This window comes from Pterocles gutturalis, unplaced genomic scaffold (genome assembly GCF_000699245.1).
Source record: "Pterocles gutturalis isolate BGI_N339 unplaced genomic scaffold, ASM69924v1 scaffold24102, whole genome shotgun sequence".
Taxonomy (NCBI): domain Eukaryota; kingdom Metazoa; phylum Chordata; class Aves; order Pterocliformes; family Pteroclidae; genus Pterocles; species Pterocles gutturalis.
In genome coordinates this window covers 1644-29050 of record NW_010110846.1, presented here as the reverse complement: position 1 = coordinate 29050, position 27407 = coordinate 1644, and the positions used below count along the sequence as shown (strand labels likewise).

The 27407-nt window shown below is 38.1% G+C and overlaps 1 protein-coding gene across 1 annotated transcript; it reads right to left on the bottom strand.

The window, feature by feature from the left end:
* Positions 1–2072: 2072 nt before the first annotated feature.
* Positions 2073–27405, bottom strand: TMEM63A (transmembrane protein 63A; the record flags this gene model as incomplete). Its single annotated transcript, XM_010073559.1, has 19 exons — positions 2073–2240; positions 4279–4384; positions 5588–5750; positions 6692–6754; positions 7378–7464; positions 9112–9218; positions 10173–10326; positions 12155–12292; positions 14632–14765; positions 15113–15236; positions 15843–15923; positions 16386–16456; positions 16857–16965; positions 18125–18176; positions 20519–20661; positions 21795–21832; positions 23284–23347; positions 24911–24990; positions 27223–27405. Coding segments are annotated over 19 exons (2065 nt in total), but the record flags the coding sequence as incomplete, so codon positions are not given.
* Positions 27406–27407: the final 2 nt, after the last annotated feature.

Sequence of the window (27407 nt, the reverse complement as noted above, 5' to 3'; positions counted from 1 at the left end):
TTCTCTCCCCCATTCCCCAGGAGAGGGGAGGGTGAGCGAGCAGCAGCGTGGTATTGCGTTGCCAGCTGGGTCAAACCACAACAGGCATGAAACACAATGCAAACAGCAGAAACAGAAGAAATCCCCAAAGATCAGTTTTCCCTGCCCTGTGTCCTCAGCACTCCTACCTGCCACCAGCTCTAGAGAACACAGAACTTAAGTGATTATCCCAGGAGACAGAGGCTGAACTGCAGATGTACATTGCCTCCTCTGCTGTGAGAGGCTCAGTGATGCTTTTGGTGTATGATGGACGGATGGCATGAGTGCTGAGGAAGAAAACAGCGACTGAGAAGGAAATAGATGGCACCAGTACAGTCTATCACTTTCTGTATGCAGTCCAGTGATACTTGATCCTGACTGAGAACTGGGATAGAAGTCCTTCCAGCCTTACGTTAATATGAATGAGAAAATAGAGTATTATCACTGTACACTGCAACCAGACCGAAATATCCAAATATGTCTAGGCAAACTAGACAAATCAATGACTAAGCAATCAAGCTTTACACACCATAAACTGATTTATTTTGCAGACAAGGAAGCAGAGCATTCCTCCTCCTTTCTCTTTGGCACAAGCAGCAGCAATGAAATCAACGACAATGAAATCAAAATCTCAGGTTCCTATCTCTCACACTGATACCACTTGGCTAGACTGCCCTGTGCACTGACAAGCTGCCGAACAACATCCTGTAAACAGGATCCTCTCTACTGACCAAGCCAAACACGCTAATTCCATCTGTGTTTTCCATTACTAAGTTCCATGACAAATGATGGTTTTACCACAGATGCAAAGCCAGAAAACATTATAATAAAGATTTAATTTTTACTACACCAGTAGTAAAATTAACCGGGATTTCCTTCATAACAATTAAAGAGGCACATCAATTTCTGCATGTTTTGAGTTAGTTTTTCTCAAGCTTGCTCTAGAAATTCTGTCATTATTTTAGAGGACGTAGGTTTGTTGGTCTTCCTGGTTGCAAAGATAACTCTCAAAACAAGGAAAAAACCAGTATGCCAAACATACAAATAATGCTGGGACATCTGCTCAAATCCAAGCAATAGTTCGAGTGCCTCTTACATCCACCTCTGTAAAGTTAGATGACAGCCTGACAACAATATCTTTTTTACTACTGGTATGCTAGAAAACCACAATTCAAGCATGGTCATTTATCGTAAGTGCCGTGAAAGCAGAGAAGAGGGCAAAATAAAGTCATATTCCAAGGGCCTCCTTCCCAAGAAGGGAAGTTCAACTCCTTCCAGCATCACTAGCATCCCTGTTCCATGCCAAATGCTTCCTCCTATGTCACAGATAAAAAGCCATAAACTATCGCCTACCTTTTCTGATGTCAAAGCTGCTAGTACACCACAGCCATACTATCAATGCCAAGTATTTGCAAATACAGAACGCCCCTATTTTTAAAATAAATTACATACAGAACATGAGTTTTTAAATTACAATATGGGAGGAGAGTCACTATCTCACTGTAGCCTTCCACATAATGCTTGACGATGATGTAGAACACGTCTTACTAGCATTAGCCAACATTTTAACAGTATTTTCTAAATGACAGCTGTACAACAGAGACAGTGGCCAATTCATCCAGGCAAATTAAACTTACACACAGACTACACAATGCAGGCAGTGAAGCCAGAGACTATTTTACTAGAAAGAGCTAATTCTGAATAGATTTTTGCTTTATTTAATGATTTTTTACGGTCTGTCACTCCACGGCCCAAATGGACAATTCAGACTCTACAGATTTAGGGAACACATGATCTCCTGTAAAATTAAGAAATACGAAGCTCCATCCTAACAGTTTTAAGTTAACATATCAGCCATCTCCATCAGCGTATCTTACGCAAACTTGTGTAAGCTGCAAAAGTTGTATAATCCAGTGCCACAGGTAACCACCACAACTTCCCATTTACGGAAGCAAAAAGAAAAGCCCACGAAGCCTATGAAACTTCACATGTAATTTAGGGAAGTTGGCAAGAGCAGCAGGAGCAGCTTCTAGGTGGAAAAAGGTAATACTTACCTAGCCGCAAGAATGAGAAAAAATAGAGCCAGAAAAGGCAGAGAATTGGAGCTGCAAGGGCTTGATTCACAGCTGCAAAGTGCATCTTCTTCTCCAGCTTGGCAGGGAGATATGCATAGTAAAGATTATAACGGTCAACCATGTGCTTCAGGAGTATGTATATCAAACCTGGAAGGAAAAAAGGGAGAGCCAAGGAGATAAAAAGCAGCAATTCTGTGAGGAGATCTACATTAACCAAGTGACTGAAAATCATGATACCAACGGTGGGTGTCGCCCAAATATTAATGCAGTGCAGCTGCATGACAGCAGCTTGCTCCTAAGGTTGCTGCATCCCCAGTCCAAGACCTCCAGGGTCTCCCCATCCCTCCCTCTCTCTCACACTCCTCTGCAGCTCTCCATTTGTGCTCCCAGGGAGAACTCAGAGTTCCTTCCCAGTGCTGGCACACTAGGCCAACCAGTAGAGAAGACTTGGCAACTCCTCCACCATTGTACTGGTAAGGAAGAAAGGTCTAACAGTGGCTTAATGTCTCCCTTCAACAGATTCATGACTGGATTTCAAGTCAGCTATTTCTTATCTCAAAAAAAAAAAAAAAAAGCCAGTTACTGCTGTGACAGCTACTATGAACTGCAACAGCTCTGGTATGCTGTAGCACATTCAGATATTTACAACTGCACACAAAAGGAAACATAAATAAATAACAAGTACTTTTTACAAAAAAAATGGTCACATTCTCCAAATAATAAGGTTGTTGATTAACACCAGTTCTGGACAACACCTAATCTAGCTAATTCTGCTGTACCTAGCTCTCTAAAATTTTGGATTCAAAAAGAAAAATACCAACTATATAAAATGATTCAGTACTACTTATGTCTCATAAACAAGTTTCCTGAGTGAAAATATCTATAGCTGCTGAAATGATTATACATAATTCTTACAACGGTCCAGAATCTCTGTGAATGAAAGATGCAATAAAACAAGACATAGATCACATCACAGTCACTAAAGATGGACAACTGTCCATGACTTCTAGACAGACTGCTAAGTTTCTTGCACTCCCATACATGATTTGATGGCGGGTACAGGAAGAAGAAAGTAGCCAAAGCCAGATACATAGGCAGCTTAAGGCAGAAATGTTAAGTTTTGCTCATGGGACAGAGATAACCGAATAAGAGAAACATCCTAGAAAAAGGTCTGTGACCCAGAGATCTGGAGACCTTCTCAGAGTCCTGTAGGACTGCAGCTCCATCTATACGACAGAGCAGCTGTGCTCTGCCCACATGCCCTGAACCTCTAGTTAACTGATTTTTTTAAGCCAGCAAATCTACCAGAGTACACAGCATTTCCTTCTCTGGTCAAAGGGCAGCTATGGTGTTCTCCGAGACCATGTCCCAGAAAGGCAGCCAGCATGTAATTAGGTCACATCCCTGCAGCCAGGACCATGGAACATACAATCTGGTCAAAGGGCAGCTATGGTGTTCTCCAAGACCACGTCCCAGAAAAGCAGCCAGCATGTCATTAGGTCACATCCCTGCAGCCAGGACCACGGAGCATACAGCTGTCCATAGCGCAGTGATGACCACAGCCTCTTTGCTTGTTCTTATTCACGATGTGGAACTTTAGATAAATGGTTTGTGATGCAGAAGAGTTGCAGTAGTGAAAAAGACAGGTAGTTTTCCAGTCTCTTGCTACCAGATCACCACACTTATTTTTGTGCTTCATTTTATATACATCAAACTTTAGGACAAAAGTTATTTCAAATGTGCCTAAAGGATTTGGGGATCAGAATGTCTCAAGTCAAGTTTGTCTGCTTAAGGTGGACCTCCAGTCTGGGTACCCTTTGCAGCTTGCTTCTCACAGACCTCAAGAACCCAGAGATAAAAATAATCCCCTCATCCCCAAACCTACCTAAAACTCCTGCGCTTAACTATTAAAAACCACCACCAGAGTTAATACACTCAAACTTGAGACATAAAATAAGCATCTAGTAGACATTAAATATACTTTCAACTTCTAAAGGCAGTACGAGAGCTAAGTAATTCACCGTCTTCTGCCCTGTTTTTGCACAAGAAGGGAAGGACACTTGGATCCAAGCCCTAAGGATTACCAGCATTTGAACTGGAATAAGAATGCAGAACTGGGCCTTCCAAACCTCCCACATGCCCCCATCTCACTCAGACAATGCCCACAGCACATCAGAAAACTTACCAAATGGGACAATGATGGGACACGTAATGCTATAGGCCATGATGACAGTGAACACACACAACATCCAGGCATACATTGCTCCAAATTCATATTCAAATGCTTGTTGCTAGGAACAAAACCAAAACACTTAAAACTCTCATGTCATCTATCAATGTGCCAGGAGTTAAGAACAGATTCACTAAGGCAAGAATTCACCTTCTCTTAACTGATCTCTCATAGAGACAGAATATTTCCCTAAGAGGCATAAATGACATAATTAGAGAGATGAAGTATTATGCATTTTAAGCATCTGTACTTACAGGAAAATATGCTGTTTCCTTCATAGCCTTAAAGTAACTCCTCAGGGAATCTGTTTTCATCTACAAGAAGCAACTACTTAAAACCACGAGGCAGAAAATACTTGCGCCAAACTCAGAACCTTCGTCTCACTACAGATTCCACTGAACTTGTGCCATTGTGTTGTGAATATGTATCCTTGTGTTAGCTTTCACCGTAGGGAAAACTCAAGATACCAAAATGAAAGCTCAAGATATCAAAATTTTGGTGTGGTCAGTATTCCCACTTTTTCCTCTTGGGATGAGGAGATCAATATAAATCATTTCAACCAGGGCAAGGGGTAATATGCAACAGTTAATAGAAGTGAATGTTTAAAAGAATCTTCTAACAAGGGAACCACCCATCCACCCATAAGAAAAGAAAAAAAAGGAAGAAAAAAAGAAAGAAAAAGAAAAAAAAAGAAAAAAGATAAAAAAGAAAGAAGTAAAAGAAGAATGGGGCAGCAGTATACAGGCTTAAGTTCCCACTGTAACACTGGAATTTCAAGCCACAAGGCAACACATGATCTGGAAGTGAAAGTCCACCACTTAATGTGGAACATAAACAATAACTATATACTTTGCTAGGTGCATGTTCAGATTAAAGTAAGTTTTACACAACCTGTGGGCTGAGAGAAGAAACTAACTATAGACAGATTTGAATTTTTAAAAACCTGAAGTTTAGACTATAAAATAAAATCAGAATTATCCTATAAAATCCAAATCATAAAACTCTGACTGGGAGCTATGAAGAGAATACTACCTGAAGTTCAGAGCTTGGGTTTTGTTTTTTGACCATCTCTGACTTGAATAAATACCTCCCTGTTATCTGTGCTGCAAACGAAGGGAATATGAACCTGTCATGGATGAATGAAACAAAGGCCAAAAAAAAAAAAGACAGGAGATGAGTTAATGATACGAAGGATGAGGGTTCCCACTGTTTCTGATAAGGATCAGTCATTTAATTGCCTCTTGCTAAGGAGGGACTCTAATACCTGTTTAATATTTTTCCTTTCTGCTGTGGACTTGGCCATTATCATGCGTATGGTGTAAAGGATGAGGCCAGGCAGACGTAGCAGCTCCATTCCATTGCCAATGAAAGCAGAGGCAATTACATAGTTCACAAAGAAGGCTCCCTGGTCAGGCAAAAAGACACATCTGCAAGGAAAGACATCAGACACTGACTGGAAAGCAGACAAGCAAATATAGCATATATACAAGGGATCCCCATCGCCTTTGGAAATCTCTTCCCATACGAATAAATACTGGACACCAGAAGAAGTGGCTAGAAGACTTCCAATAGCATTTTTGAAAAAGGAATACTACACAGCTAGAAATGCAGTAAGTGTAGTATACTGTACGAGCCTGGCTGAGTTGCAGCTCAGGTAAGGAATAAGCTGTTCAGGAAAAGACACAGCAGTCTGATGGGTGGCTGACAGCAGACAAGAGCATCATTTGATGTCTGCAACATCCACCCGAGACAAGATAAGACTGCAATAGCATAATTGTCTCTCCTAGCTTAGTAACTCCTAATTGTCTTCTTGCTACTGATTTTGAAACAGCGTTTGGAAACCTAACTATGTCCTAATAATTGCATTCTATTCTTTCCCTTCAGCCACAGTCAAAAGAGCTTATAATAGCCAATATCTGTAAATTTGCAATGCTGGTGTGAAAATGTTCATGTTTCTTAAAATCAAGAGTCAATGGATTTCAGAAAGAGAACTGCTGCAGCTATTTGGTCTTGCTGTAAGCCTTGGGAAGATCCCCTGTCCATGATATGCAACAACCCTCAGTATGCTTTCTAGTCCCCTCTCACAGGCATCATATCATCCTGTCCTTTCTTGTCTTCTACAGAATTTGTAAGGTTATGGGAAAATAACTGTCTCTTTATTGAATGTTTGTATACATTAGCTAGCAGGAAAAAAATACCGATTTCTTCAGAGCAGAATCACTTGCATTCTCCTCCCTTTATTCAGAAGTTCAGCATCATCCCACAAGCACCATCCCCAAGCCAAGTTTAATAAACATTAACTAAGGTTGGTCAACAGCAAAAATAAAAGTCTTAAGTATTCCTTTAGCAAAGGGTTGCTAATACTTACTCCAGCCTAACTGCAGAATCAGACGATTCTCTGTCAAACAGCCAACGGAAAAAAAAATCAAGGCTGAAAGAAAGATGGTTAAACTAATTCAGTCTCCAACACTTAGTACTGTATAAAATTGCTTCTCTTTAAGTAGTTCAGATCAGGATAGTGAATAGAGAGAATTTAATCAATCTGAACACTACTTCAGCTTTATCACAGTTACTAATAGTCATAAATGAGAAAAAAACCACAGAATCAAACAAAACAGACACATCTACTTCATACTAAAGTTTAAATGATTAATTTTAGCAGTTATTATATAGATAGGACAAACACTACCCCATTAGCCAGGGAAACAGTGAAATATTGTAAAGCTGGAAAGAAAATAACAACTATAACTGAAGTACAAGCCATAGTCAGGAAACTGGGTTCTCAGCTACAATGGCAAGTATGGGCAACTTTTGATTAGTCATTGATCTTACAAAGTCTTAAATTTCTTTGCTAAAAGAAAAGTCAGTCTTCAGAAACTTTAAGGTCTATGAGGTCCTCAGATGAAAGATAAAAACTAAAACCTAATGCATAATGACAATATAACCACACACACCCAAGGGGGTGGGGGTACATCAACTAACAACCAAAAAACAGAAGTTGTCTCATATGATAAAAATGCTCAAATATTACTCCATTAAACTATGATTCTTTACCTGGTCAGACCAAGGGAGGGCAGAATCAATACCATGAAGATCAAAAATATGTAGACTTTATGCATCATTATTCTGTTCTCTGCAGATCTACCAACACAAAGAGTCACTGAATAAGAAACTCATATGGAAGACCTCCACATACAAAGGATCTTGCCCAGAGAATGTCAGCACCTGTCAGCCTTCCAGCTTCCCCTACCATACCATATTGCTACAAGATGCTCACAAAACAAACATATTTGAGATATTCACTAATTTGGGCCAAGCAGGCTCTCAATATCTTCTTGGGCAATGTGCAGAAATGTTTTCTTTAATCCAGACTCTGGATGAGCATTGCTACAGGCCTGCACCACAAGCAAGGGGATGTGCGACAATCACAGCTGGTCTCTCATCCACTGATACTCACATCTCACAACAGCTTGTAAACAAATAGCTCTTCAAGTGTTATGCCAAGAGGGATTAGGCAGTTGGTAAAATGAGCCACTGCCAAGAAACCAGACACTTAGACAAGCTACTTAACGGTCCTTGCCAAGTGTCAAGTCTTTGGGAACAACATACACTACTAACTCTATACTTCTACTACAGTAGCATCTATCTAGTGACACACTGTTGCCAGAAAAGTGCAGTGATTGCTATAAACAATTCAGACTGTTAAAGGTGGTATCTGATAGGGCATTAAAACCACTGAGGTTTTATTATAGGATCATGTAGCCTTTGGGCATTGTGGGACGTATCAGTATAACTATAGCGAGGCTTGAAATCAGATCAGTCACCACTAGTAACCTTAGAAAACTATTTCAACTGATTGAGAAGGGCTCAAAGTTCATGTGCCTAGTGCAACTACCAAAGCAAGCTGATGAAAAGCATATACCTTTGATAAATAAACAGTAGATTATGGACATGATGTCTTAGAAGGGAATGGTACCAAAAAAAAAATTGACCTTAGAATATAAAACCAAATAAAAAATGGCTGCAGGCATCATGGAAGAAGATTGAGTGAAGGCAAGTGAAGCTGGGATTTAGAATGTAGTATCATGCTTTTATCTGACTGTAGGTAAACTGGGGATGAAATCTGGTGTACCAAACCAAGCTGTGTTGAGTCCTCCAAGTTAGCAGCACATCACTCTGCTTGACATCTCTGGAGTGTACTGGTCGTATCTGAAAATCACGTATCAACACAACTGCTGGGCCTTGGTCCTATGGGTCTTTTCAGATCACCACTAACAATATCCAATAGCAACTGAGTTGTGCACCAGAGTTACATCCAGACCATTTTTTCCGCACAAAACAACAAAAAGACGGATGCCCTTTTTATCAGTAGCATGCCAGCAGTTGAAGCACTTTCTGTTGAAGTGGGATTCTGGGGTCCTGTGATGTTCTCAGCCTGGAAGAGATACAAACCCACACCTCCTGTCTTCCCAGAGTGAGCGCTAATTATGGGATGAGAGATACTTCCCATGCTCCTGTTCAAGCTACACCCCCTGCTTTAACACAAAGAGGTGAGGGCAGGGGGAGCAGAGCATAAGCGCAGCAAGTGGTCAGATTACACTTGCTGTGTTGATTATCAATTACTTAAACTCCAAAGTGCTGGTTATAACATTAGAAAAAAAGCAAGAACATGACATTCCCTGCTACAAGAGGTCTGCAGATTTAAGAGCTCCATGAAAGTTAAGCGCTTTCTCCATTTATTTTAGTAATTCAGCTGATAAGGCCAAAACTGAAGAAAATCTTGCTTACTTTGTCCAGTGGGACTCCAGCAAAGTTGAGTAATAGACAATTGTTGGTAGCAAAGCTGAGAAGGACCAGAGCAAGAGCGTTGGGAAAAACTGACTGACAATAGGATTCTAGTGGGGGGAAAAAAAAGAATCAGTATTAAAAACATTTTAATGCAGCTGTGGTACAACAGAGGCTGCAATCATAGAATCATTAAGGTTCGAAAAGACCTCAAGGATCATCAAGTCCAATCAACACCACCTAACTCACTAAACCATGTCCCTAAGCACCACATCTACACGTTTCTTGAACACCTCCAGGGATGGTGACTCAACCACCTCCCTGGGTAGCCTGTTCCAAGGTCTGATCACTCTTTCAGTGAAGAAATCTTTCAAAATATTTTGCTTTTTGTAAATTATAGCAGGTTGGACTGTGGAAATTATATTCAGACACAGTCTTAAAATGAGTGAGTGCTCAGCACTGGTGTGCAAGACAAAAAACAAGAGTAGGATTGGGAATTAAATTCCATGACAGTGAAGTCTCACAATAAGGTTTTACGTAGTTTACACGAGCTTGGAGAAGTATTTAAAATGAACAGTTTGCAAGAGACTTCAGCTGCAGTCAAACTAGGGCCAGGTACAGATGCCATCTTGTTTGGAATCCAATAAGCAAAATAAAACCATGGCATTTTACTTCAGAGTTTAAAAACTGAATTCCCCCTTTCTTATCATAAAAATCAAAATACAAGTTGGACTTGAAATTCCATTTTTGGCAAAGGCTTTTGATTACAAAATTTAGAATTATGTAACTTTGGAATGCAAATTTTTAGTACAAACAAATAATAACATCTATAATAATGTAAAGTTTCAGATTAAGTTACTTCAGCCTACTATCAAGGAATAAAAGAGGACTAAAGACATGATTCTGGACATATGCTTTTTAATCAGCCGTTACGTAAAACAATCCTGAGAATTTCAAATGAATTTAGCTTATAAACACTGTTTCATTGTCTTACTGTGCACCTATCAGTTTATCAACATTTTGGTCTGATACACAGCTATATCCAAACATATGGTGATACTCACATTAAGGTAGTGAATAGGTTTAGTGACATTGAACTTGTCCATGGTTGAGATGATTATGGAAGGAGTAGTAAGAAAAAACAGCACAATAAAAAGAAGCAAATTAATGCAAGCCCATCTAAACCACCATTTCAGTCCACGCACTGAAAGATTTTTCCTGAAAAAAAAGAGACATAAAAACAAGCAGTAAGTATTTGCTGTTAAAAAATGTACTATCTGCAAGAAACAGGTGGCACTGCCTTTTCTAAATTGAGTTTTCATAGTTCCAAAGTTCTGTAACAAAGCACTACACAAGTTACAGTTGCTATTAGAAATAAAGAAAAATGTGCAACACTTCTTGAATGATAACTTAAATTGCGCTTGTAGAATTGTTTTCAAACACAATGTCTAATATAGTTCAGGTTTGGAATGAAATAACCACTGTTTAATAATATGGAAGTACTAGACAAAGTTAGAAGAAGAAGAGACAGAAGAAGATGCAGAGAATTTCTGCAAGGAGAATAGCTATCAGAGGCAGAATCTATCAAGAAACTGTGATTTGGAAAAAAAAAAAACCTACATCACTTCCTGCCATATTAAAAGACCAACCATAGGTTTTAAACAGGTAAAGCTCTTATACGTTACCTGAAATGGTTCCCAAAAGGACTGGAATGATTTGAGCCCCAGCCAAAGCCAAGTATTTAGAACAGACAAAACAGAGATACAGAGGCTCAGTAACATCCTCAATTATGACAACTCTTTTTGTTAACCTGGGTAAGCAACTTGGCAAATCCTTGCGTCTCCTCTTCCTCAAAGGAGAGGGGAAAAAAGAAAAAGAGCAGGAAAAAAAACCCCAAAACAACAAAACCCTGTCTTCCCCTCTCAGAGAAGTTTAGAAAAGCTTTGTAAATGCTTCAACCCACTTAGTCGCAACGGTCATTTCCTGTGTCCATAAGACAGTTCTTGAAGAAAGGAAGAGGAAATTAAGCACACACGCGTGCAAGAACCCTTTCATGAAAAAGACAGATTAGACTGACCCTACCTGGTAAGCAGCTTGCAAAAGATTTTTTAATTCATGTCTCAAAATAACACAGCTGCAAGACACAACTCAGAATCATAGATGTTTGGTTTATGGTTAAAGATTCTGTACTTTATTCCCAACTGCAGAACTGTAGTTCTAGAGAAAACCTCTCAATCACTAGAAATAGATGGCATAGTCACTTTAAAAGTACTTTTCTATTAAAAGAATTAGTAAAAAAGTGTACTTTTATTTTAAAAAAAGTTTATACAGGTGAAATACAGTAACTTGTGTGTATTTCTGTCTCACTTGCAGTTTTGCTTTGGGCAATGGAAATGCCACAATAAACTTACTGTCATATGAACAGGGGATTACATTGAACCAAGCCTAAATTATATGCAAAGCAATTGGGAAATGTTTACTCATTTTTAGCCTATAAGAAGGAAACACAGGAACAGTTTAATTCAAAAAGCATTTATCTATTTTCTGACACTCTCCTGTAAGCAGTGGGTAAAGTCTGGGAAAATTACTGAGTCAATAAAAAGATTTTGGAAGACAGACCACAGTTCACAAAGTGGATCGAGTTATACTCGTAATGTGTCAACTCAAAAAAAATATACATACTTGGGGAATACTCAGCACTAACACCAAGTTGCTTTCCTCAGATCTCAACAGTAGATACGCATTAACCTCAAAAAAAGGGGAAACGCTGAAGCACAGATAAAGCTGGTTTGGTTTTTTTTTTTGAATTTTAAAGCTAACAGAAACTGCAGGTACCAGAACCTCGGAGTGGCAAAACTCTATAGTCCAGCCTCTGAGGGGCCTCCTCAAGGTCAATGAAGAACACCAGTAATGGAAATAAAGATGCAGATCAGTCACATCCAAAGGCTACATAAAGTCTTAAAGAAAAACGCACTCGGCCCCCTTCTCCTGTCCCCATTCTAAACTACATTATCATAAATAAATGGATGTAGGACAGAAATCTTACCAACAAATATTCTCAGGATAAGGAGCATATGTAACCTCCCAGTTTGATATGCACAGCTCCCTGCTGTAGGGCGATGGCTGGGGTTCTCCTTTACACTTAATACTCTGACATTTGCAGGCATTGAAGTCCTTAAGGATACTGTAAGGAAGAAAAAGGAGGATTTTTACAAATTTTTACACCTAAAAATACTGCATACGTAATGAGAAAACTGGGAATAGTGATAAAGGTTTTTTTGCTTTTAATAACAGAGATCAAGATAGTACTTGGACAATAATATCACATTATATTATGCATGCAATGACCATCATATAAACACTTCCTACCAAAGGTCTTTGAGATCTGACAAACTGGGAAACAAAAAGCAGTCTTGGTTTGAACTGTTCAGTGATTCTACCAACACGAACAACAGCAGGGACTTGTATTAAAAAAATATAAAATAATAAAACAAAGCCCGAGAGCATTGGAAAAAAATAAAGACAGCCAGTTCCCCAAACACCTCTTTATGTAATTACAGCTGTTTTCAAATCAAAGCAGATTAAAAGGATTAGTCTGCCCTCTCATTTCATTACACTAATATCAAAACTAGCCCATTTTGCCTTGAGTACCAATTCTCTGAAAAATTTTTTATCATGCTGGTATTCTCAAAATTCAAAACATTTCCCCCACTCCTAAAATAATCACAATAATTAATTTTATCTTCTAATATGATGAGTTAATTGACAATCAATGTATTTAAACAAAACTTCAACATGCCCAGGATAAATGCTTTCAAAGTTTTCTCAACACACAGCAACACAAGTGCCTCGTGTATATTCAGAGGTAGTAAAACTGTGTGTGCGTTACTGTGTAAAAGAAGTTCCACTCCACATAAGCTCTATTACACGAGGATGGAAACAGTATATATTCTATTCCAAAGGGTAGACTCTAAAATTCCTGAACATGCTTGTTTCTCAGTTGTGCTCTTAACATAAAGAAAGCAGAGAACCACACAGACCAACACCAAACAAACAAAAATAACCCCAAGCCCCAGATTTTTACCTTACCAGAACTCAAGTGGTGATGTCAAATTGCCAAGCATCTTAGAGCAGCAAGTATTTGAGAAAGTTAATTATACTTTGGCAGTTTATTTTTAAAAATACACACAGAGCAAGATTTAGCACTACCAGCCATACAACCAAACACCATCATTAACCAAGCTTCTACAATGACCTGACTCCACGAACCTCAGTCCTGGCTTCGTGTTTCTCCCATCCTATTTCAGAGATCTGTGGAGCAGAGCCTACTAAGGGCACCAAATAACTCTCCAATTTGATGGTAGCCTCAGCTTCACATCATCTAATCTAATTTTCCAGAGAACACAGTCCACTGCTTCATATCTAAGCTAACCAAACTAAAAATCTTTTCAGTTCTTGATAATTCAACCCAGAGATGCCCACAGTGCAACTCAGAACATGTGCCCAAGGAAAGACTATCCCATCAAAATTGTATCCAACATATCGGCAGCTAGAGAAGGAACTTCAGTACTTATTTCTTCTTTCACTTTCACATCTTAAAATGTTATTTCATACTCTAGATTCTCTAAATATGGTGGGTAACATTACAAAATTAGGAGGGGGGCAGATTTCACCACACAATCACTACTCAGTTAAAGAGCAGCAAGCACAACTTTGTGCAACATCTCAAATTCTTGCAAGGCATTCTATACTCTGGACTTCTTGAAAAAAAACCTGAAAGACTGGCTCTGTAACATGACTTAAAGGTCAAAAGAATGCAGAAAAGTTAAATCAGTGAGGCTATGAAGAATCAAAAAAAGCATGATGTGTTATTTTTGTATTACAAATAATATTCTGCTCCCCATTACCCACTTTGTGTTAGTAAAAAGATGCTCACAAAGTGCCAACAGAAAAAAAGAGGCTACGTGCGTTTTCTCTACAAATGACTGAGTAAAAAGCACTGAACAACCTCAGACACTAGGCCTACACATATATCTATAACAACAGGTAAGAGAGATACATAATGTGTACCTGTCACCTATGGCCAGGTCAGTCACTGCCTCTACTATGTTGAGATGACCAACTAGCAGTGTAATTTGCACCCACAATGATAGTTTGGCAATTGGACCATTTGCACACTAGAAAATGGAGAAATCAGTATCTTGTATTCAAGAGCCAATTAGTCTGGCCTGCTATTAACCTATACTGATAGACTGGATCCCACGCAGAAGAGAAAGGCTCCTTATCCCAATAAATGTCCAGAGCCATTTAGTCTCTTACATATTTTCTTCACTCAAAGCACAGAGGCTAAATGTACACTTATGGGAAAACTTACCAGAAAGCAAAGCAGACCAAATCCACAGGGTGGTGAAAAAGAAGAAAGGAAGAAGAACCAACATAAGCAAACAAGTGACACAACAAACAGGAGATCAGTTGTACTACTATAGTTAAAAGAGAACAAGTGAGACAGCAGACAAAACTTACTAGGTTGCCATGGATTTCTCTTGAAATGTTACAAAAGCCATTCCCAGTGGGTTATTATGAACAGCTTGTTCCTCTTTTGAATATTCTTCCATCAGTTCATTTCTAACTTTGGTATAATAATCTACAGCATCCTCCTGTCAGGAAATTGAAGACTGTTACATCCAAGTACCAGATGGCTAATATCTTCACTAAAATACAGCTTACACAAACCATAGTCTCTCATCCTCATGCTACTTCCACAAATTCCAAATCATGTCACAATGCAAAGACAAACAAACAGGAAGTTCTTCTTGTACTTCAATTTTTGCACTAAGATTATATTTCAAAACTTTTGGTGAATTATTTTTCTGTACATGAGAGATGAGCTGTCTGCAATAAATGAATAGTTTTCTGAAGCTCAGCAAGATTTTACACAAAAAACTATTCTCTACTCTTCTAACAATCTACCTAGCCATAACTAAAAATAAACACGATCTCTTACCCTTTCACATCCTCTCATTTCACAACAGCAGAATTGACCACATGGCTTAGGGTTGATTTGGACCCGTTTGCCATATTTCTGATGCAGGTGTTGATAGTAAGTCAGGCTTTTTTCTGCCTGTTTTCTGGACAGAAAAACACACCCGTAAGATTTTGCGAGAAAACAGTATCAACATCAAGCTTAAGAATACAATCCACAAGAGAAAGAAGTTATGTCAAGGACTGATAAATTAATCAGTCAGCAAAGATATTCATATACCTTATTTGGCTACTTAGTATAATTTATTTTCAAGTCTGTTATAGCATTATACAGCCTACATTTGTAGTGAGGCTCCAGGAAAAAAAGTAATGCATAGCCCAGAAAACAACACTTTTTTCTCTTGTGACCAGCACCTCTGGCCAAAGAAGCAGGGTCCCAGAGTTATTAATTCAACAGTTGGGTGTTCCACTTTGCACTGCCTGACAATAATTAAATAAATACATAAATAAATAATCAGAAAGTCAAAGCTTATCTCATGCAACACACAACATTATCACACCTACAAGAAACAGGTTGAACCCTACAACTCACCTCAAACCACAGCTGACTCTAACTGAAGTCCAGACCAGAACTCTAAGAGCCGAATTAGTTTCTAGTATGTGTAAGCTTAGTACTAGTAGTATATGTTGATTAAGGACTAGCAAAGCATTCATAAAATGATGCTAAACTTGGGGAGATCGCCAGAACAAACCTTTTTTTGAAGAGATGAATAAGCTTGGCTACGTCATAACACAGCTGGACATCCAGCACAGTGCAGGTTGGGTAGGCAGCACTGAAAAATCATGAGAATACAATACAATACATGAGAACAATAAGAAAAAAAGTACAATGAAGAAACTGTTTCAAAGAGCATCTTCGATGTCTAAGTGACATCTCAAGCACTCATTTCATTTCTGAATGAGGTATCATAGAGTGGACAGTTGCTAAAAGTTACTTTAATATGAGATGTGCAGCATCACTCCCCAGTAAAGGCCATGTGGGAGCATGAATGGAAAGTGTGGATACACAGCCACCTTCTTAGCTTCTGATTTTAAGATCAGCTAACTAACTTTATTGAAATATAGTCTTTTCTCAATTCTGTGTAAGGAATAAAATAAGCTTTTAGAAGATGGATACTATAGTATGAATTTTGAACAGTGCAAAAAGTAAAAAAAAATCTGCTTGGGCAGGTAAAACTACTAGGACAATTTTAAATCTCCTGTTCCTAATGATACTACTCAAGCATGGAACTTACGTGAAATGGCCTTGTATTGTCTCTTCTTTTGCATTTTTTGGAAGACCAGTTATAAATAATGTGCACTTAACCTGCAAGAGAAAATGCAACTCCAATTTTGAGAAACCACATCATGAATGAAAAAAACAAGATGATGAGGAAGGCAGCAACACAGCACAAGTAGCTGTGTTGTAGAGCGGGAAAAAAAGGTAGGAAATTTTGATTTTAATGGGAGCTGCATCTATTCAAGACAGCATCACATTCACCTTCTACATTGGTAACAGATTACACCAAAATTTCACAAATCCCTCCCAACTCCCTTCTCTCCATCCATTTTCACAATTCACTCAGTGGAGCTTTGCTTTCTGTGAATTCTTTCACACTTATGTCACATTCTAGCAAGCAGAAGGCATCTTAGCAATTTGCTTTTTTAGCATTATCCACTTGCAAACATGCTGTATGTTTTTTTTTCACCCCCATACAGAAACTTACTATGTTTTCTTCTTTATATGTGACACACTTCATGTGATGTCTCATGAAGACAACAGTCAGAATCAGGTAAACAACAGCAAAAACCGTGTGCAGCCAAAGAAGGTTATTACTGTCAAACAAAATGTGATGAATGAGAAACAGAAAGAACAAATTGTCCAACTGGTACAAGTAGCCATCAAAATGCTAAGCAGATCAGAACCTCTAATTGAACACAAAACAAGAAAAAAAGGGAGTAACTGGTACTCGGTCACACCCTTGCAGATGCGTTGGACAGCCATTAGGGTTACTTGCTTATCATAAAATTCTATGAGTAACAGACCTACAAAGAAAACAGATACTCTACGACATGGACATTTTTAGGCAGCATTTGGCTTGCGCCTTCTCATTCAGATGAGCAATACCACACACCATACTATTTGCCAAAATGTTTTTATTGGCTTTATTAGTTACCGTGCTCAGTGCATTACTGAGCTATCCTTGAACTCAATGCTTACTCAAATTTAAAACAGCCTAATATAGAGAGTAAATGCTGCTTATCTGATAGCTTCTTCCTCCACGTTTACAGAAATTCTGTTCTGTGAACAGTTCTTCAGTTTTGCAAAGAGCATTAATAATTGCAGTTAACCTAAAACACAGGAACCTGTTTTACAGATAAAAAGCCCAACTCAACAGAAAATCTCCACTAGTTACTAGGGTCATAATGAGGCTAAAAAAAACCAAAACCAAGTGCATTGGTAGAAACTCTACTGGACATAGTAGCACAGATAGATGTGGATTGATCAAGGAATAAACCAGAAAAATTGTACGGCTTTGTATTTCAACTATTTTACATACTGTTTTAAAAACACACATAAGTAATTTTAATTGTGATCTCAGATGGGAAAGATATGCACACACACAAATCTGATGTAAGAGAATTTAAATCATCCGAGTTACATATTCTAGTAAAGCTGTCAGCTTTATTTTCCTTCTGAAGTATGGTTTCTTTTAATGTGGAAATATCTGAAAATAATATTGCTTGATGTGCAGTCATTAGCCAAGAGAAATATGTGGTGTAAAGAGAGCTGAGAGTAGAAGCCAAGTTTCTAGATTTCTTATCAACACTGTAACTGCATAGCCTAAAGCAGAATGTATCCCAGTTTCAGTTGATGAAGTGTGAATAAGCACTCCATACTCCACGAGCCCTGCTGCAAGTACCAACTCACGTGTTTAGAGACTATGGCAGTAAACAGACATAAGCATAAAAGTATTCTGCAAGATTTACTTACCCAGTTTGCAAGTTCACTATCGTTGTTCTTCCAAAACTATAGGGATCTTTATCTAAGAAGAAGAAAAAGCAAGTAGCATAATTAACTGGTGCAACATTCACATGCAAACTATAAGAATGTCAGCCTTTATACTATTTTTTACATGTTGATATACTTCTTTTTAATGCTGAGCGTGTTCATTGTTAAAAAGATATAGAACTGTGATCAATTCTGGCTTACACTGTATTGCATTTTAAAGTTGGAAAAAGAACCCCAGGATTATACCACATTCAAGCCATCAAGAGAAATCACATTATTTTAGAAGTCTGAATACTAGATCTTTGCAGCAGCTCCCTTTCTCCCTCCAATCTCCCTTCACGTCCCTTAACAACGTTGTTTAAGGATTTTAACATATTTCCTTCACATTTTTATTCCATCTTCACTGATTTCTTATCTCAGTTTTTTTAAACTGCATTAATTCATTGTTGACAAAACAGTACTGAGAGCCTTACTAAGGGCAAAAATGAGAAAGTTTACATGGCATTTTTTCTATAGACTGTCAAGTACTTTAAAAAATGATAACACAAGTGAAAATTGAGTACATGTTCACAAAGGAAAAAGCTAAGTGTATCTGTAAAGCTAAACAATTGTCTAGCAGACTTAAATCACATTGCAAGTCATCACAACAGAAAGAACTGCAAATGCACAAAATCAACATGGTGGAAGAGGAGGATGAAGGGGAGAGACACTAAAACTTCATATTTGTTTTTCATCTGTATTTCCTAGCATCACAAAAATTAATGCAGGAAAACAGAAGCTGTATTCTCCCATTTTAGGCCGACAGCCATGCTCTGCCATTTGAATTAACGGAGAGCATCTACTGGTATCCAAGATACTACAACTTTTATCAAACTGTAGTTAGAGAAGGACAGCACACACAAATTGATGCATATTACAGAATCCATTCTGCTATAAAAATACAGGTAGTATCTAGACCAGAAGAGGGAACTATGTTCTATAAGTTCTTTGACGGCACCAGCATCTCTTCCTTTACTTTGCAAAGGAGGTGAAGACAACAACTAGGGGCACCAGTTCTATTGGATTTGATTCTGTAAAACCAGGGATGCTGGCTGAGAACAGAGATGGAAAGCAAGGAAGGAGAAGTGACTGTGAAGTGATAAATGGTCCTTTGAAAGAACACGAAATGCAGAGGAAAAAAAACCAAAACACAGCAATGGCAGTTGAAGATATTAACATAAACAGAATTGCTAAGAGCTCATAAAAGGGAAGACAGATGGCAGTTCCACAAGGAAACAATACTGAAGACACAGGTACAATGTATCCCATTACAGACAAGGGATACATCAGAAAACTCTCTAAAACACATGTAGGAAAATAAACTGAAAACAAAAACTAGGCCACATTTTTAAGGACAATAGGAGAGAATAAATTATAGGGACAAAGATCAGCAAGGTCATTACACAAAATAAGATGCAATTGTTGTGGTATAAAAACAAACAAAACACAACACAAGCAAGTACCCTGCTTGAGAGCTCCTGGGAAAACCAAATTACTTATTCCCTTTTCTGCATCACTGTTCACCAAGATGATCAACTATGGACAACTCTCTAAACATGACTGATACAAAGCCAGGTATCAAATGGGTTTATAAGGGCTCATTATCAAAAATGGAAGAATGTTTAAGCAGGGTTTAACAGAGTTCTGTCCACCAGTATTCTCATTAGCAACCTGAATGGCAGACTAGAGGACACACTTATCGTATTTGTTGAGTGTGAGTTAATGGAAGGAGATAGGTGTCCCTGGCAGACATAAACAGGACTGGACTGCAAGAAACATTAAATAATTCTTTGTCTAGTCAGCACTGCTGAAGTCTGACGAGAAGATTTGTCCACATTTGAGCCACAAGCCAAGACAAAAAGGAACAATGGAAGACAGTCTAACTAGGTAAAAAAAAAGTTCAGAGGATGGCTGATAATTTTATGATCACCCAAATGGAAAACATTTCTCATTCATGACCAAATTAACTGGTCCGGTTTATCAAAAACAGGAAAAAGCACAAATGAATTGAAAAATCATAAAGAGTGCCTAGGTAAACACCAATTAAGAAGGCATGGGAAAAGTTAATTCTGCTTTGAGCCTTCTAGGTCTAGTCATCTATGTCTGCATGTGGTCTGCCATCTTGTTTCTGACAACAGTTTTTGCCAGATGTTTAAAGAACCCTCTATTCTTATACAAATTTCACACGAAATTACATACATATCAGACAGAGGGGAAAACAAACAAACAAAAAAACCAACACACCTTACAAAGTCTACAAAAATAAAAAAATCCTAAAAGCTTTTACAGTTACATAAACCACAAAATTCTCCTGAGATACAAAAAAAAAATTCTTACCAAGTAGATCACCTGATAGGTTGACAGGTAATATGACACACACAGACAAAATGCTGACAGCAATCAACAAGCAGATGATGTGACGCTGGAAGGCAAGGTAATGTATGGCATCTTCACCACATCTCTCATGAATCTCATCATCACTGCATCATAGACAGAAAGGCATACAGTCAGTCTACTTAGTATCTTTGGGGTTTTGGGGGGTGGTTTTGAACATACACCAGTTTCTCAGTCTACCCAGCGACAATCCCTTGGTTTTCAACACAGTTGTGTTCTTTCATGTATAAATTTAAGTTCTAACAGTGTCATTGTCTTGTGCAGTATCACCATACAAAAATTAACATGAGGGAATTTAAGATGAAAACAAGTAATCTGAAAAGCAAATATAAATCCAATTTTTTTTTATCAGCCTAAAAGAGGATAAAGTCATTTGCTGTGACCTCCTGCTTTATGACAGTCACAAGGTGTTAAGCCTAGCCCTCAGACTTTAAGATCACACTGTAACAGTGTTCACTCATCTCCATAAGGGCTCCTCATGAGGTAAATTACAACATAATCACTTTACTCTTATGATACCCAATTAACAGAAGATATTAATAGGCTTTGGAATGAACTCTCATCACCTATCCATTGTCAGCAGACAGATCATTAAAATAGGAGAAGAAAGGAACTGAACTAGCAAAAATGGAGAAAGACAGGCACAATCCCCATCCCTTTTTTGTTTCAATGTACCCAAGATAGAAATTGATTTGTAAAAAATCATGATTTACTAAGCCCCAAGAGATATAAAGAACATCACCTGTTTAATGCTCAGTTTGTGGGAAACAGTAGGATGGGCTTTTCCTAGTTAGTCAATTCCAGCCCCAACTAAACCACAAGTTCTCCACAGAAATCCTTGCAGGGAAATCCCATTTCCTGCCTGGGGCCCTGCTGGCTTCAAACAGGGGAACACCCACGCAGTACTCTTTGAAGGGTAAAAGCCTAGAGCCTAGTTACTAGCTCAGAATCCATATAAATGCCATAGATTCACTTAGGGTCACGCACTGTCACAAGACCAGAAGTCCCTGTGCTGCCACCAGAAGGACAACTGTATCCTGAAGTACTCCCATAAGCCAACCTAGTTTTCACATTCTTTTTCCACCCCACAAGAGGCACCTTTATGACTGTTTGTATTAAGTTCTATCCACTCAAGGGAAAAAAAATGCAAATTCCTTTTTTTAATTAAAAAAAGGGGGAAAGTAAATCACAGCTCACTATTTCTGTTTTATGTACTTACTGCATCCGAAAAGCAGCTGACATCCAAGAACAAAACCCCTATAAATAAAGAAGGAAGGTTTTAAGAGCTAACATACAAAAAATATAGTCTCTAATCTGTACAAGTAAGAGAAGTAAGATTAAGATTAAGATTAAGAAGTAAGATTAAGCCAATCTCTCAGCTAAAAAGCTTGTTGCTCTGAAATCATAACTTAGAAACATACAGAAAAATACCTCATACTCTACATAGTTTTTACAAGATACTTCATATGTCTGTCATATTTAAGGCTTTTTTTTATTACTTGCATGTTTACTGCTTGGGCTTCTGAAATTTACACAAGTGTGTCTAATTCCCATCTCCAATGACCAGAAGTCAAGATTGAGGCTTCTAATGAATTTTTTTCTTAAAGGACTGTTTTAGAGCAGAAAAGGTGATTATTTTTTCCAAAACCATTTTCAGAGACTCTCCAATTTCAAAGGTAAGTTCCATGAGAATCTAATACAAGTTAATCAGTCAAATAGTAGTTAGAAACAAAGCTGTGATTACATTAACAGAAAGGCTTCTTGTGTAAGTTTACAAATTCTCCTATGAAACTGTACAGCAGAGATCACATCTCACTGAATGTTCCACTATGGTTCAAAAAAATATTGTCTCTCAGAAGGCCTCTTCTCTCAAGTGAATTGTATCAAGCTAAAGAGACATGTTTTTATTCAACAGTTTCAACAATAAAGTTGCTTTACAGATTTAAAAAGATTAAGAAAACTATACAAATAACAGAGCCATCCTGATCAAACACCAGTATGCTTCGATGCTCACACAATTATTCAGATGCAAGGCTAAATATTAAGTTGATACATATATGAAGTGTTATAATGTAGGCTGCCACCGTTGGACAACTTTCTCATGATTCGTTCTGAAGCTGCAACACAAAATAAGAGAGATCTGTGAACTCAAAGACTCCTGAAAGACCACAGATGGAACCAATTAAAAGTTTGGATAAAAAATTTATCTTCCACTCCAAACCAGTTTTAATATTAAGAGCACATGGCATTAATACTAGCCTCATACTTGCATCTAGTTTTCTCATCTTCATGAGGAAGACAATGTACTTTAAAGACCAACCAGGTGTTAACTGCAATGTGAACATACTGTAACTTTTTGAACCGTTATTTAAGCATAAATTTAGTAGGTTTTTTTTCTTCCCTGCCTCCCCTTTGAAACTCTAACATAAAGTCCCCCTCCTAATAAAAAAAAATTAAAAATTGTCACTGAAAAACAATGACACAAGATACTGGTTTGTGATATGGCAATAGTTTGTCAGGAGAGAGAGGAGAGAGAGATTATGCACGGTTCTATAAAAACACAGTGCACAATGCATTACTAATTTGTGCATACACGTGGTCTTACAGTTTAATGACTGGTTCACTGGGCTAGGTGGAATGGTAAAAAACAACAGATTCTATTAAACAGTTTACATTTAAAAAAAATATCAAAACTCTAGAATACTCACCCTATCATATTCAAGATCTTCAGGTACGGATGAAGATGTTGACAATCGGTTGTATCTTGATTCACTAAAATATATTAAATGATGCTTTTAAGTATCTTTCATAACAGATTATGCAATTCCACAGAATTATTTTAACAATTCTGAATTAACTAAGGAAGCAGTACAAAAACACTCACTTATGAAAGTTGTGGTTTTCACCCTGTAGCATATGCTTAATTATACAAACTTGTGCTGCATCTCATGTTGAAGAGGGAGGGCATGTGATCTCCTGACATGAGAGCACACAACTGAACTAGAAATAAAACAATCTTTTACCGGGATATTAAACCACAGTAACATAAGAGAATGCAACACATGTCTGGAAGCCTACAGAGGATCAGATTTGCAAGGTGGCTTCCTGTTCAGATACACCTGATTACAAGACATCACCTCTTTTCCCTCCACCTCTCTTCCTTCATCTTACAGCCACTACTCAGAACTACTCTGCACAATTAAATCCCTTACCTGCAGCACCACCTCCTCACACAAATTCAGTCCTGTAGCAAGGCCAGAAACATTTAGAGACTCTGTAGCCCTCAAAAATAGCAAAGTACCTGTTTTTAGTTTGTTGCTAAAAAGAAATGTTGCAGTGGTGATGTGCCCATAATTGCAGAACAATACATGTTGGAACGGAGTGTATTCCTAGGTGTATCTATGATAATTTTGACCTAGCTAGCTCAGGTCACAGTCCCACACAGACAATAAAAGAGGCTTCTACCCGTCTGACTGCTCAAGGGCCTGTTTGTCCCATGCAGGTCTCTACAGCCCATATGGAAGCCTATACCAGAGCATCTTCATTCTTGCTGCCTGAGCTAGCTGGATTAAAGCTGTCTCAGTTATTGCCCATCTTTTTTTTTTCCCCACCTTCTAAATTTCACAATTGTACACGGATTACACCTAAAAAAAACCCCACATTTTGTGTTCTTTCCTGTTACTTAGTTGTGAATTTAGCACAACTTGGTTACACCACTAATACCAGGAAGAGGCTTGCTGTTAAAAGTTCACCCACTTCATAAATAGATAGCTAGCTTTTAAATATCCCAAGACATCACCCTGTAGAAATAATATTTTTTTAAAAAAATCAAAACCTCATTCACAGTATTATTAAAAATCAGTGAAGAACTTCAGAAACTTGCAACGATACATTTCTTTTTTTATTTTTAAACCCTTCAGAAATCTTATGGCACAGGCTGCATACGGGAGCTCTGGGAAGATACTGGGCTCGAGCCAAGACAAAGTAGTTAATATCCTTCTATCGCAGAAACACTCTGTAAACATCAAAGTGTAGGTACCTGACACGTTAGCAGACAAGCAGCCTATTTTCTTAGCTCCACTTCCTTAACCCACAACTGTAGAATGAAATTCATGACAGTGCCAAACTTCATTATTGAAAACACAGAGAGTAACTCTGTAAGCAGGATGTATTTCACACAAAGCAGCAAGAGGGCATTTTTAACAAATATGTGGATGTGATTACAAACACATCTAACTGATACAAATACACTTAATCCAAGCCATATTTACTGTACTTACTTCCACATTTCCCAAATGGTTTCAACAAATCAGTCTGATTGGATTTTTTTTTTACCTTTCGGCTTCTGACACCAGAGCAACACGACCGTAGTCCCAGAATCTCTTTCTTATAATAGAAAACAGGAATATTAAAATCTAGAAAATAAAAACAAAGATCTTTGAATGTTTACTTCTCCACTTCATCATAATTATTCTTAGGTGTATAGGAACTGTCAAAAAACGCCATCCTAGCTCCTAAATCAACTGTCATATGTTAACCAGTCCAATGGTGGCCATGCTACAAACCAACCTGTCTGGTACCACAGGAACAGAACACCTGCCCTCCTATTCTGATTTATAAAGGAGGAGAGCTGCATGCAAAAATACTTCTGAACTGCAAGTGTATGAAGGTTTGTGCCATTAAAAGTAGCAAGTAGTACTTGAAAGGAAGTCAAAACTTTAATAAATACACTTTTACTATTATTCATTACTTAATGACCAGAACTATGATGCAAGACTTGCTATTTTATTTTATTTTAAAACAGTAATATAAACAGGCTGGGGAGGGGGTCAACTATTTTCTCAAGTAGGAGAATTATTTTTACCCTCACTAAGAGTAATATATTATTGTAATTCATAAAACCCAGAAACTCACATTGGATCTCTGCAATGTATTTTTTACCTCCCCCCTGTATTTTCACTTTTGGAAAGAGGCTAAGAAAAAAAAACCTATGTATTTCACAGATGCACTTCTTTTTTTCTTTTTAGAGAAACAAGTTGCTTCGTACAAAGCAATGAAGCAGAAGTAACAAGGCCTGTTTTCTCTGCATATATAGCATACGCCCTCACCTCCTCGCCCCTCCTACATCCCATACCTGTTTGGCTAGAAAGTTGTGCTAGTGATGGCACCGACTGGCCAGTCAGGATACATGTCTAAGATTATCCACGTGTCAAGATTACACAGCTAATTTCACCATTTCACAATGACTAAAACCTTATAATAGCCTTCCTCCCACTAGGGAATATTAATTTAGCACTTTCTCTTTCATCTGGCTATTAAACTTCATGCAATCAGGAATTTCAAGATATAAAGTTCTCTAGATGTTTTGACAATTTTGGTTGAAATTAGCTAATGTATTCTATGGTTATTAGGAGGAACTGCCAGACAAAAACTGGAAGATAATGCAATATATAAACCCCACCTCCTTAGGAAACCAGCCTAGCAATAATATTCAGAAACCCATCAATGGACAGTTACTAAAGGGATCTGCAGTAAACATGTCATGACTGTAGGAATACAGGAGTTGCTAAATAAATTGCAGTACTTGGTACTTGGAGAAGAGCCTTCTACATTACATCTAACTACCTAACGTTGTTTGAGAGGAGGGTTCAACAGCAAGGAACTCAAAAGCAGAGACTCAGTATCTTAAAATTCAACCACAGCTTTAAAAAAAACCCAGTCCCCCCAAACACTCCTACTACATCTTATTAAATGCTGTGCAACCCGTTGCACAGAGCACCAAAGACTGTACATCCCCAGAAAATGGATTTACAGTAGGATGCTGCATACAAGAAACCAATAGCAAAGAATGCCACTACCTAACTTCCAGGAACATTCTCTACATTCCTACAAAACTACCAGCTCAGACCTTACACAGGTAGTTTTAAGTAGCTTTCTAGAACTGAGGAACTATGTGAGCCCTTTAGTCTCATTTTACTACCAGAAACCTCACTCATCAGGTCAATTTCAGATCTACAGCTCTTTTTCTGGTGGCTTGAAACCACCTAGACCAAACTTACAGAAACAGCCTTAATTTTAAAGGAGTCTCAGGCCTCCAGACCAGCTCCAGTTTTGGAACCTCCAGACTAGCAACTAATCCTATTCCTCCTTTGGTCAGGACGGAGCTGGTCAGTACATTACCTCCTTGACAGCTTCACGAAATCTAATTTTAAAAATCTGTGAAATTACAGATTTCCCATATTGTATTTCCTTCTGAAAAACAATCAAGTTAGCAACGGTGTTCCCTTCCTGAAAAGGTACCCAGCACTTAAACCCAGAGTAAGGAATCTGCTTGCAGTTCAGACAAAACATAGAAATTTGAGCTACCACTACAAAGCCCACCATGACTCCACATGCAGACCCTATGATATTGCACTCTCCCTACATCTACACATCCAACATACAGTGACACTGTCACCCCATGTGTATGTGAACTTTTATCAATACTTGAAAAGTGCTTTGATGTTCCCAGGATGGCCTTAGCACATTTATTATTCTGAAGAGTCTCAGAAACAAATCCCTACCTGGTAAATAAGAGAATTCTGAACAATCTAACTTTTGAGAAGGCCAGAAGGATTTTCAATAAAAGAAACAGAAACTGGGCTTACAAAAAAGCAGGTTACATCAAGCAGCAGGACAGTCGGGATTCCACCAAAAGTTACTCCTTGAAGCACTGTGCTGCCCCGGGCAGTGCTGTAGCAGTATGTCTCATTTGTTGAGTTGAAAGGTACGCTTCTGTTCCAGAAGTAGACTAGATGAGAATGTCCAAAACCCAGAAAAAAGAAAGGGTTCA